The sequence below is a fragment of the Pagrus pagrus genome, assembly GCF_965226575.1.
Source record: "Pagrus pagrus genome assembly, chromosome: 17".
Taxonomy (NCBI): domain Eukaryota; kingdom Metazoa; phylum Chordata; class Actinopteri; order Spariformes; family Sparidae; genus Pagrus; species Pagrus pagrus.
Window position 1 is genome coordinate 8,984,597 of NC_140201.1, and position 17,895 is coordinate 9,002,491.

Below are 17,895 nucleotides of genomic sequence, written 5' to 3' on the forward strand. Positions count from 1 at the left end.
ATGAAGCAACGATAGTAAAGACGTCAAATGCTTTTGTGCAGAAATTGCATATTTATGCATCTTATTAGCATCACAGCCCACATAAGACACTTTGCAATTGGCCCCTTTTGAAACCTTTTATCATTTATTTCCTTCTGTTTATCCCTCCGTCATTCCTCCTCTAGTTTCACAATAATAACATCAAACTCCACCACAAGATTTCTGCCTTTTGTGTTGTGTATCCTGTCTTCCTGGCAGCCTCGCCGAGGAGATGAGATGCGTGAATCGGAGCCGGCTGTTTCTATAATTACCCATATAGGCTCGTAGCTGCAGCTCATCACTGTCTCACAGGCACAGCGTGTCATTCGAGCCGTCTCGCGCGCACTCGCACGTGCACGAGCAGAGCTCTCGTCGCCCTGCAAGATAACAAGCTCTTACTTGCTGTATCACTGTCTCCTCTCATCACTGAAGGTTCACACTTTCTTGTGTCTTTATGCCGCATTGTGGGCATTAATGCAGAATGCTCTACAATGCAGGCAGTTAGTGTACAGTAATTGGCCTCAGTGGGTTTATGTAACGGATTCACAAAGAGACTCTTTCCTGCTGTTAATGAGAGTACAACAGGCAACGTTTTCCTCTCAATACAATGCAGCGTTGCCTTTTTTTGTTGCGGTGAAATCAGGTCAAGTGCTGCAGTGCTGCTGTTATACGCTCACGTTAAGTAATCACGCTCTGTGCGTGTGTGCATGTGTGTGCGTGTGTGTTTCAGTTTGCTCGGGTTAAGGAGAGGATGAGTGTGCAGGAGGAGCTGGACAGGCTGCTGTTCCTGGTGTCGGACCAGTCCCTGTCTCTGCTGCCTGAATACCATCAGAGGATCAAGGTTTGAATCGCATGTTTGACTCTCTGCCCCGACCTCTTTCTGTCAGGGCGCTTTTATTTTTCAAAGTAAAGTCGTTTCAGTCTCATTTTAGTTGTTTTAAAGCATTCATATTTATTTTTAGGCCCGTAGCTAACCCCTGTAATACACATCACAACAGTAGAAGTTGCACACCTGTCCTTGTACCGAGGCTCCAGGTAAGATTGCAGGTAGTCAAGTCAAATGTATTTATACAGCTCAAAATCACAAATATCGTACAACACTCTCAGTCCTGCTTAGACCCTCAATTCAAGAAAGAAAAAGATAATTATCAAATGATTATCAGAATGTACAGATTAAGATTTTTTTTAAATGAGGAAGAAGCAGAGAGATATAAGAAGATTGTAAAAGATAAGTCAGCAATGATCCATGAGGAAAGTGGCGCTCTCAGGATGTTTTGAGTTAAAGGTTCCAGTGCTGCTCTAGACCGCAAGTGTTTCGATGCGACTTTGAAATTAACTGCATAGATAAAAACTTTTGTGACTTGACCGCAGCCCGATTTATCTGTATCGATCCTGAACAAACACACTCAGAGGTTTATTCCCCCCGTTTGTCTGCCTCAGGTGCTGCAGTCGCTCCAGTACGTCGACAGCAGCGGGGCGGTGCAGCTGAAAGGCCGTGTTGCCTGTCAGATCAGCAGCCACGAGCTGCTGCTGACCGAGCTGCTGTTCGAGAACGCCCTGAGCCCGCTGGCGCCCGAGGAGAGCGCCGCCCTGCTGTCCTGTTTGGTCTTCCAGCAGAACACGCAGGTGGAGCCGCACATTACCAACACGCTGCAGGAGGTAAGGAGGAAGTGTTTTTCTTTGTTCAAGCAGGTTCTCTCTCATGAAAACACAGATATGAAAGTGACATCAGTCACGATGCGTGTGTCCTGACATACTGTACAGCCTCCTCCTTCAAGTGACTCACATGACTCACTCTCACGTTACATTAACATTGTACTCGTGCAGATTTGAAGCATAACATCCTTGCCCTGCAGAAAGGACAACGCGAACTCTTCACCCGACTCACCCGAGTCACTCACTCACATATTAATTCACTCGTGTCTGTCAAAGACGCCTTTGCTGTGTCAGTAAGTCTTGTGAACGGCCCCCGATACATGAAACTGCTTTATGAGAGCATAAATTAGTGATGACTCCACGCTGTCGACCCGAGATAGGAGAGCAGACATGCCATGGTACAGCTTGTGAAACAGATTTTTTGGACGTAAATGACAAGGTCACCCTGTCAACACTAAGAGGCAGGAGAGCGATGCATTTAAGGGCTGCTTGTAAAACAAAAAACTTACTCTTTACCATCTGTTCCTTTATCTCTCTCTCGCTCTCTCTTTGTCTCTGTTTTGTTTCTCTCAGGGCATCGATCGGGTGCTATCGGTGGCCAAGCGTATCGGAGAGCTGCAGAGGGATTGTGGGATACCACAGACAGCTGAGGAGTTTGTTGGCCAGTTCAAGTTTGGCCTGACAGAAGTGGTTTACTGCTGGGCCCGAGGCATGGTGAGGTTTGACTCTTATATCCCAGTGAGCATTTTTCCAGTGAAGAGGCGTTCAAAAGTGAAAGTTTTTCACCGACTATAGAGAGATAACAATCTGGATGTGGTTTCGTAGTCGGGCTCTAAAATGCTTCAGGGCGTGGCTACCTCATTATTGATAAGTCGCTACCACAGTGATTCAATCAGGATATCTTTCCCAGCTTCACCCTTGTGTCCAAATTCGATCACTTGTAGCTCCAAAAGACAAAGATGGTGACGGCCATAAAGCCAGACTCGAGGCCCACCAACCAATGAGAGACATCCATGGGTTTACACTTGTATCTCAATAAGAAATACTGTGTTAAAGGGGAACATTATACAAATCAATCAGTTTACTCGTCACAGGGAGACATTCTTTGTCTTCTGTGTCTCTCAAAAGAGCTTCTCAGCTGGTGCTCGGAGACGTCTTCTCACCAGAAAGCCTGTGTTACTGTGTGGGCAGGAGTTTGAAACGATCATTAACCAGACAGAGAGGACAAACAACAGCAACAAGATGGGGATGATAATGTTGTTGGCATCTTCACAGTAAAAGTTCAACATCGGTTAAACGCAGTCCATCAACTCCGACTGCATGTGAGCACCAGGCATCAATGATGTAAACAGTCCACCGCTCCTCGTCCCGCTGTGGTCCTGCGCTCTGATGGCTCGAAACACGATCCTCCAGTCGAGTGCAACAGCTTCATCTTGATCTTGATTCAATTTTTCTAATTCCCTTTCCTGCAGCCGGACAGCAGCCAGTAGCAGCCCTAAATCCAATATGTATTAGCGAGGTTATCCCGACTCTTTCCCTCCCTGGGGGCGGTCCGGTCAGGTTGGACGGTCGAAAGATGCCGTGGGTAGTGATTGTCTCAAAGTCCACTGATCCTGATCTAAACCAGCACTTTATTCTCCTATACTTGTGAAAGTATTCCTGCCATAAGTAATACTTCTTTTAGCAATAAATACGGGAAAAAAACAGCTGAAAAACTAAACAAAAAATGTAGCAACATCTGTTCATATGATTGGTTCTTGATTGATCCATTGTTTTGTGTCTTTTTCCCTGTCCTGACATCGTGGTTTTGGATCTCTTCACTGTACTTACTCACAGTAATCAGTCGTTAACATACTGTATGAGAATTCAAAGCTTGAATGTAGATTAGTTTTGTCTGTCTAGTAATTTGTTGCCTCATCGAAGGAGGTTATGTTTTCGCTCGTGTCTGTTTTGTAAGTTGGTTTGTGAGCAGGATTACACAACAACGACTTAATGGATTTCCATTAAACTTGGATGGGGGATGTGTCTCAGCCCAGAATAGACCCCGTTAACTTCTGGTGCAGATCTGGATAAAAGGACGGATCCTGGAAGTTATTCTCACCTCCTTTAACATTGCGAGATAGGACATCTCAAGCATGGATCATGATTTAAAAAATCTGATGTATTTCTGTGTCTGTGAGTGAGTACAGAGGGGATTATTGGCCTTTGGCGGAGGTATGCGCTCTACTGAGTGCCATTCTAGTTTGTTATGAGGATATGTTAAGACACGTTTCCTTCAGAACACTCTTCCTTCTCGCGTTGCATCTCACACCCTCTCACCGTGCCACATCTCTCCTCCTCGCAGCCGTTCGCAGAGATCGCCCAGCTGACAGACGTCCAGGAGGGCACGGTGGTGCGCTGCATCCAGCGCCTGGACGAGGTGCTGAAGGAGGTGCGACAAGCCGCCCGCATCGTGGGAGACTCCGTCCTGGGGAGCAAGATGGAGAAGGCCTCCCTCGCCATCCGCAGGGACATCGTCTTCACCGCCTCCCTCTACACCCACTGAGAGACGGAGGCATGCCTGCAGCCAAGTGTTTCTTTGTGTGCAAGGTGTGATATGTATGTTAGCATGGTGTATGTGCCTACAAAACATGTTTACATGAGGATTTCTGAACAGGAAGAAGGGAATGATTTTTAAAAAAAAAACCCAGACCAAAACACAGACAGTTGTAATTTATTGTACAGTAATAAAAATCTGTATGTCAGAAACATGATGCAGTGTCCTTTTTCTCTCTCAGATAATTGGTGGTTCATCATAAACAGCCACTTAACATCCTGTAAACAAACTCCTCTCAGGACAAACAGGAGGTGCAGGGAAAGAAATGCAATGCAGTGCTCTTTGTTGAGCTACAATGGGATGTTCCAGCACAGTCCATGTGCATTTCCCCAGTCAGGACTGTCGCTTTAAGACAACGATAGCTTTGTGTCTGATTAATTCAATGTACGGCGACGCGTTAGTGGAGAAACCTTATTAGACTTCAGCCACACAGGGAGACAGAGGAGAGGAGAGGAGAGAGGGAGCTGAGCGCTGCAAGAGGGCGAGAGTTTTTACATTAAAAAAATCCGAAAAACACGTGAAGTTATTGCTAAAAAAATAATAATAATAATAAAAAAACGTGGGTGTTTTTGAAGATGAAGACATCTTGAGGATGGGTTGCACGCGTTTGGAGTAAAAGTCTGCATCATCGCGCACGGAAAGGAGCGTTTTTTTCCCACCATCAGCCGGAGTTAACGCAGAAGATCGGAAGGGATGGCGTCGGAGAAACACGGTGAGAGAGGTTTTTTTTTTAAATTGCGTTCAACGTGGAAGTCTTAATTTGCTCACCCATATTCAGGAGTGAGAATGTGGTTGTTTTTTTGTGTGGATGATGTGCGGATGGATGTCAAGCTGACTACATCTTGTTTTCTGTCATCTGCGTCTCCATCCGCTGTTTATCTGCACAGCGCTGTTTCTATAGGATGATGCACCGCTGTGTGGGTGCAGCCCGAGGGGGGAGAAAAGCCACCACAGGGCCTCGTGTTAACATCCAGAGAGTTTAAAGTAGCATTCTTACACTTTATGTGGTTATATTCTCATCTTAAATCTGTTTTTTATCATCATTATTATTATCATTTCTGCTCAAAAACTGAAGGACTTCTTGTGATGATTGTAAAAAAGGCTACTTAAAATCTTCAGATTGGGATAATTGTCATTTTTTCCCCCTTTTCCCTGCTGTGTGTCTCATTGTCATCATTACGCACAGGCCTACGTACATCTCTCCTGACTATAGACATTAGTGTGGGTGTCCTTTGCGCGTGCACGGCTCCACTTGCGCGCGTGTTTAAAAGCCTTAATTAATAATCGTCAACGTCTGCTGCACGAGAAAAAAAAACACATGTGTACCTCCTCTTTGTGGCTGTCTCTCTAGGATGAAAAATACAGGGTAAAAGAATAAAGGTAATGAAACTCATAAAGTTGCCATTGATACTGTACATTAGACCGCAGACTGCAGTTTTGGCTGCAAACGTGGCTCCTGTCTAGTGTTTTAATTAACTCTGTGTGGCCTAATCATCCGTGTTCAGGTATTACCAAAACAGCAGATCTTTAATGTTATTTATGAGGATGCAGGACGTTTATTTGTGAGGGAAAATGACCAAAATGCATCCCCCTTCTTCTGTTTCTATAGTTGCAGAACAGACTGCAGAGACAGAGGGGTTGTTAGGTTGTTATTCAAGTCTGCCTGACTCACTGACCCTTTATCTGACCGAGGTTTGTGCAAATAAATAGGCCCATGGTCCAAAACAGAGCCAGAAATCAAGAAATCTACATTTAAGTCGGCTATTATAGGAATATAGAGCCGAAGCCACGCCCCTTCCGGTTTCCCCCATGAGACGTTATTTCAGAAACACTTGTGAATGGAGAGACAAATAATGTGTGTTTACTTTAATAACGGCAAACAGCTACTTTCTTGTCTTGAAAAATTGTCTTTTAAATCGACAAACATCATATGTGTCATTCATGGCACAATTCAAACGGGATAAAAATAAAATATTTGTCTCTCTCCATTCACTACCATAGGAAACCGGAAGGGGCGTGGCTTGTTTACAGTAACTTCCGGGCAGAAAACACCTGCGTCATGCACTAGCTAACATACAAGTTAATAAACCTTTTTTCACAACGTTATTTATAAGTGTCAACGTCTCATTTATCCCAAGTGCTTTTTTGTTTGGTTGTTTCATATCTCATCAGTAACAATTTACCTTTGGCGTGTTCCTCTGTCAGTACCCCTAGCTAGGTACGGCAACACGACTCGGACAAACAACATGAAATTTGTTTAAGATTCGATCGTCTTTCTTTATTAGACAGAATTTTTCATAGTGTTTGAGAGGTCTTAAAATCTTTCTTGTTGGTTGTTACCATAGAAAATTAGCATGTGTAGCCTACTCATAATCATAAACTCATATAACAAATTTCAACTTTTACTGCAGTATGTGGTTTGCTCCCGTCTGTTTGCCGTACCTATCTTTCCAAGATAGCAGCCGCTCACATCAGGCTACCACTCCCTGAATAATGTTTAATATAACGTCTTTGGCAGTCACTCACATTGGGTGGTTACATCTCCACCAAGCTCCAAGATGTCGCTGTTGAGTTGATATCTAACACTAGCAAAGCAACATATTGCGCGAAATAAACACAGTGGCAACAGCAGATAGGTTGAACCATCATGTTTAACTGTCTGGTGATTTCAGATATCTCCATAGGCCTTCTGGGAATCAACCGCCAGTTTTCTACCCAGAAGTGACCAGTTTGCACGACGTCGCCGTGATTCGGTCTTTCTACAAGTTGTTTTGCTCAACATTGCTCAACAAAATGTCTCTAATCCTTTTCTTTATTATGGAAGTGTTACTTATAATTAGGAAACTCATTAATGTTTCAGCTCCTACTCTTCACAGCTGGATAGAAAGTTGTTGACAGAACGGGCCTCTGAGGCAAATTTGGGCCACACAGTGTGATTAAAATTGACTTGACTTATCAAACACGGTGGAAACCGCCCTGTTCAGATCCTTCATCTGATACAATACTGTGAAAAGACTCAACTTACAGTAAAATATGTTGTCTATTATCAGTAGAGATGAAAAACAGAGCAAAGATATTATATTCTGACTTCAGATTCATAATCAACAGGTTTAGAGATACACGGTTTTGACTCGACAGGGAGGGGATAATCTAAAAAGTAAATTAAAACTGTCAGATTAGATTCGATACAGGAAAAAGCCAACTTAATGCAGCTAGCCTCTAACCAGAAGTTCAAAAAGAATATTATTATTATTTTATTTAGGTGAGCCGGGTTGCAGCTTCAGTATTGTGCATCTCAGCTCACTGGATGAAGCAGAACCATCATTAATGTTTCCAGTTACACGTTTGTTTTCATTTGTTTTAGTCAATGTCGATGCATTTTTTCAGCTCAATGGCCAGGATAAAATGTTGTTGGCAGTTAACATTTTTGCCATCCACTGATACGATTGTACGTGTCATACAGACGTTTCTACAAACGGGTCATGTCACACATTGTGAGAACTTGTAAGCGTGACACCTCTGGATATTTTTAAGGAGACCTCTGGAAAATGTACAACCTTGTCTGTAGCAACCAAAACAGGTATTTTTAAGCCAAAACATGATATTTTCTCAACCCTAACCAGGTATGTTGTGTCCCTAAAATTTGGACCTGCCTAAACCTGACCAGAGCACAAGCACAGCATCGTCATACAATTCTGGCAAAGGGGTTGTTTGTGTTTTTAAGATTATATTTTGGCCAGCAGAGTAAGAGTGTAAATGGTTGAGAGAGAAGGGTGTGAGAATCAAACCGACGACCTCGTTGAGGCCATGCAGCCCCGTGGCCTTAAACATTCAGCTACCAGAGCCCCGCAAGTCAATATTTTCAATTTGACCTGTCAAACCGCACTGTGATGAATGTTGATATCTCTTTTTGGACATAAATTAAAAAAAGATAGCTTGATAGAAACCATCAACACTGGGATTGTAACAACTAAAACTTTAATTTGAAACTAGCTGCTAATAATGAGCAATTAACAATTACAGTGTAATAACATCGTGGCTAGAATTGGATCAACAGTGACGGCACATTTCTCAAGATATTAATTTAAGTTCAATTAAAACGTCCGGTTCTAGTCTAGTCTAGCAAATGTTAATGTCCCTTTAATAACATCTACATGACTCATTTCACAGATTAATGAGACCTGATATCTGTTCTTGAGTAGCAACAACCTTAATCCATCCTTTTATCTCTGGGAGTTACATAAGGTGCCACAGACCTGCAAGGCTTTTTCAAAATCCACCACTCGACAGCTTCTCGTGACAGATTCTGGACTGAACAGACATTAAATGGAGAAACACCAACATGTATTTTTCTCCCTGCCTAACTGATCGTCCTGACCTTTTAAAGGTGTCTCTTCCTTTCCCCCCGTGCTCGCTCCTTTCCCCCTCTGTCTGCTTCTGGTCCAGTTCCTGCTTGTGACAGAGTTTGGGCTCTGTTACGTAAAAAAGCACAAGTCGTCATGCCTCATCACTCACTCGGCTCTCTGACTGCCTCCTGCTCTCGTTCTTCGGTCCCCATCAAACCCTTATTCCTCCAGTCCTCACCTCCATCTATCTCCGTCTCTCTTCCTCATGTCCCTGTCAAAATGGATTACCGCACCCTCGGCAGCTTCCCCGCTGTGCAAACACGACACTCTATCAGTCATCTTCCATGTTAAGCAAACACAAAGGGAGCAGAGGTGCGAGCCTCAAATGTTTAGATGTCCAAAAGCAGACGGATGCTTCAGACAGACGGACCAGTTCTCCGTCTCAGAAATGTCACATTTCCAACCGCTTAGCAACCTCTTTTTTTTCTGAAGGGAGATGGAGAGAAAGAGGCTTTTCTTCTTCAGAGGTCAAAATGCCAATCACTGTCATCATTAGTACAAAAGGCTGTGCAGGTTTTCTGTGATGCTGCTGAAGCTTTCGTCTGCGTAATTGTTTTCCTCTCCGACGTTGAGACAAGCATGGGAGCCTGTTTCTGCCAGGGAAAGGAAAAAAAAACTATTAGAAAAAAGTCATAATTATGAGATAAAAGTCATAATTACGAGTTAAGAAGTTGAAAATATGAGTTTAAATGGTCTAAATTTTGAGATAAAACTAAATTATGAGACAAATTATGACTTTTTATCTCATAATCCTGATTTACCATGGGAATATTTTTTCATCAAGCTCAATTTTAATCTTATTTTCTTCTTTAGCTTCCACAGATAAGACGATCAACATGCGGACAAACGTGCTGTAGCAGTGCTCCAGTTAGATAACAAGCCCTCAGTCTTACATCTGCTTCCTTTATTGTTCTTCCTCTGCTTTTTCTATTTGTGTTTCCTCTCCTACCTTTTTTTTTTTCTCATCCTTCCTCACTCTTTTTCATTTTCTTCATCTCTCAGGTCTCGATGACTCTGGCCGTCAGACCATGCAGCCTCCTCCGTACCTCCCCGGCCCGCAGGACCCTAACGTACCCCAACACCCGGGCATGCAGCCTGCTCCGGGCACCCAACCCAACTACCCTCCTCCACCTCCTCCTCCGGGCTCAGAGGGATATCTCCAGGAAACTCAGTTCCACTGCGGCCCGCTGGGACCCCAGGGGGCTCCGCAGGGCTACACGGTCCAGACCCAGGGCCCCGGAGGCGCCATGCCTCACCCCCCTGTAGGATACCTCCACCCCGGCTACCCGCTTCAGCTGCAGCCCTGCACGGCTTACGTACCCGTCTACCCGATGGCATCGGTGAGTCAGAGACAAGTGGAGAGCTTTTTAAAGATTTCACAGGTCTGACATCAGGCTGCTGCAGAATTACACCAGACTCTGTTCAAAATTCGATATATTTAATGTCTCTTTCCGGCACATATCACAGAGAAGAGTTGGTATGATTTCCTTCCTTTATTATCAGATTTGACAGATGAAAATTTATTTTGGTAGCACTTTATTTTAGGAAGCAAAGTAGCCTAATAATTTGCCATATGTTTGTTGGAGAGAACTGTGTAATTTGGGACTAATTAAAGGGAAAAAACACAGGCAGTGCTCTGTTATCTCTGTTGGCTGTGTTGATTTCCAGCGCTGCTTTGTAGCCCAAGGAAATCAAGTGACCAGAAATCTGCCTCAGAAATTAGCAGAATATTATCTTGAAATGACAGAAGTGTTTTATGTCTTCTGAATTATACATTTGTTCAAGTGAGCGTGTCGTTACATATTAAGGTTTCATCTCACAGGCATGATTTTTTAAATCTGGCAGCAGACAGAGCCTCTGTCGGTTATTTTTGTGGGGACGGACAGATAAATTCACTCACTCCACTTATTCCAGGTAGCACTGCATTTTAGATCATTTGCATTACTCGTCCCTGGATGGGCTGTTAAAAAAACTTCATTCGAATCCCATTAATAGTATTTTCTGTCTGAGCACCAGGCCTTGGTCTGAAGGACACTGTGTTGCTTTCTTTGGGAAACCCAGTTATCTGTAAAGCAGGAGTCTCCACTGCAGCTGCTGAGCTAAAAGTGTTAGCATGCGTTCTGTCCGAAGTGAGTGCACAAGCTCGACCCCTCGCACCGAGGGTGTAAATAACGTCTCTTTAAATTAATTTGGGATCTGGGGACGAGCTGGAGCCATTCCATGTTTATGGTTGTTGTTGTTCCCCAGCTCCTTCAGTTATTTAGGAGGATGCTGGGCTAGGCCTCGTTATCATTCAGGGACGAATAGCAGCGTCCTCGACTAGATCCAGTCTGTCTGTTGCACAGTGCAACAGTGAACAGTGCTAAAGAGGAAGCTGTTTTTAAACATCGCTGACTCAAGACGAGTGCGCCACCAGTTAAAGACACATCGACTGAATGTGAAGCTGTTTTGTAACAGAGATGAAAAGTCCACAGTGGGCTCATGTGCCGAGTCAAACCGAGTCAATCCAAGCCGGCACATGTGTTGGAAAAGGGCTGATGGTGGTCAGTGCTGGATCTTTGCTGCATGTTTTTGTCTTTTGTCTTTCTTTTCAGAGTAGAAAGAGACAAAATACAACCTGTGACGATGAGGATCACAAACTAAGCAGGCTGTGAACCAGTGCTTTTGTACAATATCACTGTTTTTGAATTACAGCTACACATGTTTACACAGCAGCAGATACAACCAGTCACACTTCACCCCGAGGTAAACCGAAAAAAGAAATAAGGCCCCAAAATGTGATTGTGAGTCATCAAACAACTAAAAAGTGCGACTGCTTTTGTGCAGTCTCACCTCTAAGAGCACCGAACTGCAAGCTAGTGCTGATGTTTAATCTTTTCCACCTTATTAGTCTCTTTTAATTAAGTAAATATTTAAAAGCTGAATGCAAGGAATGTCTGTATTGTAGCACATTTTGCAGGCGAGCTGTTGATAAAGCTGAGCCACGCACGACTCTTCAATATGTGCAAGTACAATGCCGTCCTCCTTTCAGACGGTATCACCTTGTTCTGTGTTGTTTGAGCGGAAAGTGCTTTGTAAGCTGCTCTGTGACAGCTCCTCTCTTTTATTAAGTGCTCGTACTTACTCTCTGTCTTCTTCCCTCCCCTCTGCTCAGGGTCAACCCTACATGCCGGCGGCGGGAGGCCACCCAGCGATCCCGCCGGGACAGATTCATCCCATGCAAATGCCACCCAGCATTACCTTAATGGACCGTCGGCCGCCACACGACTACCTGCCCATCGCCGTGCTCACCACCGTCTGCTGCTTCTGGCCGACAGGCATCATTGCGATCATCAAAGCGGTGCAGGTGAGCGACACATCTTTTGATCTTGGAGATTTATTAACATAATGGCGCCTTCGCACGCTGAGACTTTGTAATGCAAATGTGTCCCGAAGTGGTTTTATCGTCATTTTTATGCTCAGAAATGTACTTAACTTTTCAGAATGACACTGTGATGAAAAGTGTGCGGAAAAGTAAGAAAGTTTAAATCCCACTTATTTTAGACGCACTGAAGGATAAGTTCACCATGAAATTTAAATTCAGACATTATCTACTCGCCCTCGTTCTGATGGAAAGGCATGTCAAGGTTTCGTAGTCCACAAAACATTTGCAACAGCATTGCAGCGTTCTTCTAAACAACTGAAGTAGACGGAGACAACGGGAAAAACAAAATGGCCAAAGACATCTCCTGAAGCTAGCATGCTAACCAGCTAGCCCCAGCCCATCCTATCCTATAATACCTCCTAGTACCTCAAGAGGAGAGGGTCAGATAGTAAAGCTCAGGCAGAGTTAGCTTAAAGGACTGTTCAAGCCAAATGAGCTAACGAGCTGACGGCAGCTACAGCTAGCAGCAGTTAGCGGTTGCTCTGCTTGGGGGTGTTCAATTCTTACATATTGCAAGTAAAAAAACTGCCTTTCCTGCTCACAATGAGCTTGATGGTTCGGTTCAGCTGAGTTTTCTGAGCCCCCCCTGACCGTAAGAGTCCGTAACATGTGTCGACCCTTTGTGTTCTCAACACCTCTGAATTATGAATCAGAACAAAAAGGTAAACAGCCGCTGAAAACCTACTTTCAGCGATGCCACGTGTGCGACGTCTGCACTGAAAGGCCCCGATTGCTCTTCTCCTGCCGCTTTTAAACCTACAGGTCAAATCGAGCGTGATGTTGTAAATGTAAAGGCTCAGTCTGGTGGCTCTCAGACCTCATGATGCCTGTTCGTTTGCCTCTGTAACGGCAGGCCGAGCTGACCAACATGCACACAACAGACCACATTACGTAACTGCACCATTGTCGGTGCAACGGGATAGAATGGATTTTTTCCTCTGGGCCTGCTCAGCTGGCTTTGAGTTGAGTTGAGCTGACAAGGCATGGACCCACCGGTCTGAGCTGTATATGTTTGTTATGCCGTGTTAATGTTGTGCGGAGTGGCCTCTTTCTGCACATTCAGACTGTGCTGCAGTGAAATCGATCCATTCATGGTGTTTTAGACTCTCTCCCGCTCCCACTCGTGCATCTTCTCCTTACATAACATTTATTCTAATTTCTCATCTCTCTCCCACACACCCATCCCCTCCCATCCCCTTCCCCCTCCCGCATCGCTTAGGTGCGTACGGCGATAGCCAGAGGGGACATGGTGACGGCGGAAATAGCCTCCCGCGAGGCGCGCAACTTCTCCTTCATCAGCCTGGCTGTCGGGATCGCCTCCATCGTGCTGTGCACCATCCTCACGGTGGTAGTCATCATCGCCTCGCAGCACCACGACGACGACTGGGAGCCGTAACTCCACGCAGCGTCACACAGACGGGGGGGAAATCATGGCATATATTAGCTAGCTAACTACTCTCAATCGTTTTTGGAGGAGCACTGAACATGCACTCAAACTGCTACTACACACACAGCTCCGACCTAACCTGCTGCTGTCAAACACGACCAAAAACAAACCAATCACAGCCAATGTGCAAACGCCAAATACAAGCAGCTGTCAAATGAGATCCAGTACTGCTGTTAGTACAGCGACTGCTTAATATTTACATGCTGCAAAGAGGGAAACGAAGCTCCTTGCATCAACAATTAATTTGACGCTGATTAATTCATGTAGTTAGAAGGGCGGATAGGTCACTGTGTGTTTCAATTTCTACATATTCCCAACGACAAAATCTTCTAAACGGGCCCACACAGTTATTTTTAGGATAGTTAAATGCACATTTTTAGTCTTGCAAGTACAAGTATTACATGTGTTTTCTTATTTAAAAACTAAAAAAAAGTGCCATGTCGAAATAGTGTTGATTTACAGAGTATTATTGCTGATACGCTTGGACAAGAGACTGTCAAACTGATGTTAAGTGTTAGAGGGGAGGGGGGGGATCAATACACATTTAACACAACCAAATGGAGGCTGGACAACTGGACCGAGCGTCCGATGTAACCAAACAGAGTATTTATTTGAGGTTTGTATGTTACATGGACATTTTAGCTGGATGACAAGATACATAACGCTTGAATTACCTGTTTGTTGATTTATTTAAAATGTGTTATTTATTAATTTATTCAATATCTACCCATGCATTGACTGTTTCTGCAATGATTTACAGTGTGTCACACGCTATCCGACACTTTGAATTGGCTTAAATTTGATATCTGATGATCATTTTTGCACTTTTTTCGTGACCCGATGAGACGATGCAGCTGCTTACATTCATAGTTCTTATAGTGCATGATGAATATAAATTTAAGCTAATGGGCGTCTAGTGCAAAATAGCTTGTCTCCCAGCTGTCGATGGGAATATTTCCTAAAATATCTACAAGTGTGTGGTACAGTATTTTTCAAAATGTCAAAACAAGAAACGGAGACAATTTAGATTAAGTATTTGAATTTTTTGCAAGTATTTTAGAAGTGTTTTGGGCCTATTTTATGTTGCACATCTCTTAGCTATTTAATCAATCAGACACTGTGTATGATAGTGAAGCGTTAGACTTATGAGGCAACATAACCCTGCATGTCATCCTCGGTTTGTTACCATTTGTCTTTTAATATTGCGGCTAGATGTGCGGCTGTGAGCTCCTTTAGCGTTGTTTCACTGTGGTAATACAGTGCGTCAGCGATCACCCCACATGGTTTTCATAATGTAGCGTAGCTCCGAGAAGCAGGTGCGCTGTCGTCTGTAACAGCTGTGACACGACAGCACCGGCTATTACATGACGTTATGAGAGAACTGAAAATGAATGTTTCTAATAGGAGATAGAGGGAAAACAATAATACCTATGATGTATTGTAGCACTTTCTGCTCTCTGGTCCCCATTCTCTCTCTTTTTGTCTTTCTCCTGTCCACATGACTTATTGGACCTATTAAAATATCCCTTCTGCCTTCCCCCTTACTCTGTTGGTCCCTATGATGATGATGATGATGATGATGATATTTTTAAAAAGAATTATTAAGAGATATTACAATGATTCAAATTGTATTTGTTGACAATGAACACGAATAGAGACAGTATAAATACAGTTTATTCTGTAGTTGATATATAAACATTTATTATTATTATTATTATTATTATTATTATTATTATTCATTGCATTTGATTGTCACTCATGTATAAAATACATTGAACTCAACTGGGCTGGTATTTATCAAATATCTAAGTATATAAGAACCAATCAGAGACAGTAGCTGTAGTAGCCCCCGTTGCTAATCTAAGCTAACCAGCTTCTGGCTAGCTTCATATTTATGCTGCAAATATGACAGTGGTATAAATCTTCTCATTTAACTCTTGGCAAGAAAGCATAAACATTGACACTTTGGTAATTTCATTTATTTGCTTTCTTTCAGAGAGTTTGGTGCAAAGGTTGTGGCCACACTAATACTAGCTAAGCTTCGCTCAAACGCTAGAAACAGGTGGGAAACAGCTAGCCTGGCTTTGTCCAAGGGTAACAAAATCCACCTCTCAGCACCTCTAAATTGTTGTTTTTACACTTAGGTATCTGTATGTAGTGAAAAAGATAAATTACATGGGCTTTAGAGGTGCTAGTAGCTGGATTTTATAACCTTTGGATAAAGCCAGGTCAACTGTGCGTCCCTTCTGCTAATCTAAGCTAACTAGCTTCTAGCTAGCTCCAGATTTACGGTACAAAGATGAGAGTGGTATTAATATTCTCATCTAACTCTCGGCAAGACAGCATAACCATTATTTGCTTCCTTTAAGAGCGTTAGATGAAAAGATTGTTATCACCCCAATGTCTGCACTAAATATTAAGATATAGCATTGCAACGTTTGCTTAGCTTAGCTTAGCTCAAACACTAGAGACAGGGGGAAACAGCTAGCCTGGCTTACACTAAGGTATCTGTATGTATTTAAAAAGAAGAGATAATATGTTTATTAGTGAGCTTTAGAGGTGCTAGTAGGCTAACTGTTAGCTCCTGTTGCTAATCTAAGCTAATCAGCTTCATTTATGGTACAAATATGAGCGCTATCAATCTTGTCCCTAACCCTAACCCTCTTTTTAACATGTCCAACCATTTATATAAGTCTGTGGATAAAAAGTTAATGATTCAAGGCCTTAAATTTGACTTTTAGCTGCTTGATAAATACGGGCCCTGTCCTTATATGACTGACACAGTTATATTTCAGTGTTAAAAGAATAAATGATGCTGTTTAGTATTCTCATTGTACAGAAGGCTCTGGCAGTGAGTGTTTGTCTACTGAAAAGAGTCACTCCTAGCATATCTAGTTTATACAGAGTTTATAGGCTGCATCTCCCTGTGCGCTTTACGGTAGGACGCTTACGTTCTCAGCAACATGAATCGCAGCTGTTCACGACACAGCTCGGAAGATGTGTTCCTCATTTTCTTTTCATTTTTTTTGTTGTTTTTTTTGTTTTTTGAGCTTGTAAATGCGATGGGTCGCTTGTTCAAACAGCCAAAAAATTACCTGTGTACATGTGGTTCTCTTATAGGGTTTATTACTATAATTATGTTCATGGCTGTGTTGCACACATGCATTGGTTGTTTTTTTTTTTTCTGACTTCAGTTGTTTGAGTAATGAATAAAAGAATATTTTTTGGGTTGTGAACGATACGTTGGGTGAAAAGCGGCGTCTCATTCTTCCGGTCCGGTTTTCACCTCTCAGTGTCTCTCCATCCTCTCAGTCTCTCTGTGGCCTTTCCTCTCTCCCCTCATCACTAAGGTGCTATTTATAGTTGCCCCGGTTTTCTCCCTCCCTGTCTCTCTTTTTCCTCTCGCCGTCATGAACATGAACTACAGTATCTCTCACTGTCTCTATCTTCTGGTTAATCACACGAGCTCATGCAGCTTCTCATCCAGCGAGCTTGTACTGTACAATCCGAAAGTCAAGCAAACTACAGCATTGTGACATTCATGGTCACCAGAGGATAGATCAAATTTCAATTTGTCCAATACTTTGGTTTATGACTAAATATCTGCAAAGCTAATCTTGACATCCCCCGAACCTCAGCTGTACGTCCTGTTTAGTGCCTATTAGTAGATGTTAGCATGCTAACACTAAGACAGTAAACAGTAAACACGTGGATGCATCAAAATAACTTGCTTATTAACCATCCTACCAGCTAAACATCTGCATTTTAGCATCGTCACTATGAGCATCTTAGCTTGCTGACGTTAGCATTTAGCTCAAACCACTGCTGTACCCAAGTGCAGCCTCGTAGAGCTGCTAGCACGACCTTGGTCTTGTTTGACATCGGGATTGTAGTTGCAGTATATCTACTATCTATGCTTTTACAGTACAAACACGACAATGGCTGTAAAGACGGACTTTAGCGTTCAGTGTTCAGTTGGTTGCAACCTGCATACACATCGCTGGATGCCACCAAATCCTCCACACGTGACCTTTAAGTAAAATCCTATAAACCTGCAACTATTTGGGTTGTTGATTTGTTTTTTTGTTTGTTTGTTTGTTTTGTTTTTAACCACTTGTAGGCAGCAGACACATATCATACACTAACATTCGACAGACATTAAATTCTAGTTGCAAATGAAAAACACTGACTTGACAAACTTAATATCGACGTCTAGTGACGTTGTGGCCAGCTGGGTACGTTCACCTGCTAGTTGCTAACCTTGTCTGTCTGACATTTAGTGCTAGAGAGGTCGTGTACGGTGGCTTTTTCACTGAGAACAGCTGCCTGCGACTGAAAATGATGAGTA

At 43.1% G+C, this 17,895-nt stretch overlaps 2 protein-coding genes across 2 annotated transcripts in view; both read left to right on the plus strand.

Annotated features, from left to right (window-relative positions):
* Window positions 1-4,427, plus strand: part of skic2 (SKI2 subunit of superkiller complex) — a 14,578-nt gene extending 10,151 nt beyond the window's left edge. The window contains exons 26-29 of the mRNA XM_084378607.1: window positions 749-859; window positions 1,459-1,677; window positions 2,248-2,388; window positions 4,019-4,427. Of these exons, the coding sequence (XP_084234733.1) occupies window positions 749-859; window positions 1,459-1,677; window positions 2,248-2,388; window positions 4,019-4,219 (672 nt within the window). The 3' untranslated portion in view covers window positions 4,220-4,427. The remainder of the gene's footprint in view (window positions 1-748; window positions 860-1,458; window positions 1,678-2,247; window positions 2,389-4,018) is intronic.
* Window positions 4,428-4,571: 144 nt separating this feature from the next.
* Window positions 4,572-16,788, plus strand: prrt1 (proline-rich transmembrane protein 1). The gene is made up of 4 exons (XM_084379061.1): window positions 4,572-4,982; window positions 9,679-10,016; window positions 11,831-12,022; window positions 13,320-16,788. Exons 1-4 carry the CDS (start codon window positions 4,964-4,966, stop codon window positions 13,494-13,496), a joined length of 726 nt encoding a protein of 241 aa, XP_084235187.1. The 5' UTR covers window positions 4,572-4,963; the 3' UTR covers window positions 13,497-16,788.
* The last annotated feature ends 1,107 nt before the right edge of the window (window positions 16,789-17,895 follow it).

Excerpts from the sequence above, each read along its gene's own strand:
- prrt1 (XM_084379061.1), top strand. Across the intron at positions 10,017-11,830 it reads CCGTCTACCCGATGGCATCG|GGTCAACCCTACATGCCGGC; the intron begins GTGAGTCAGAGA and ends CCCTCTGCTCAG. Across the intron at positions 12,023-13,319 it reads CGATCATCAAAGCGGTGCAG|GTGCGTACGGCGATAGCCAG; the intron begins GTGAGCGACACA and ends CGCATCGCTTAG.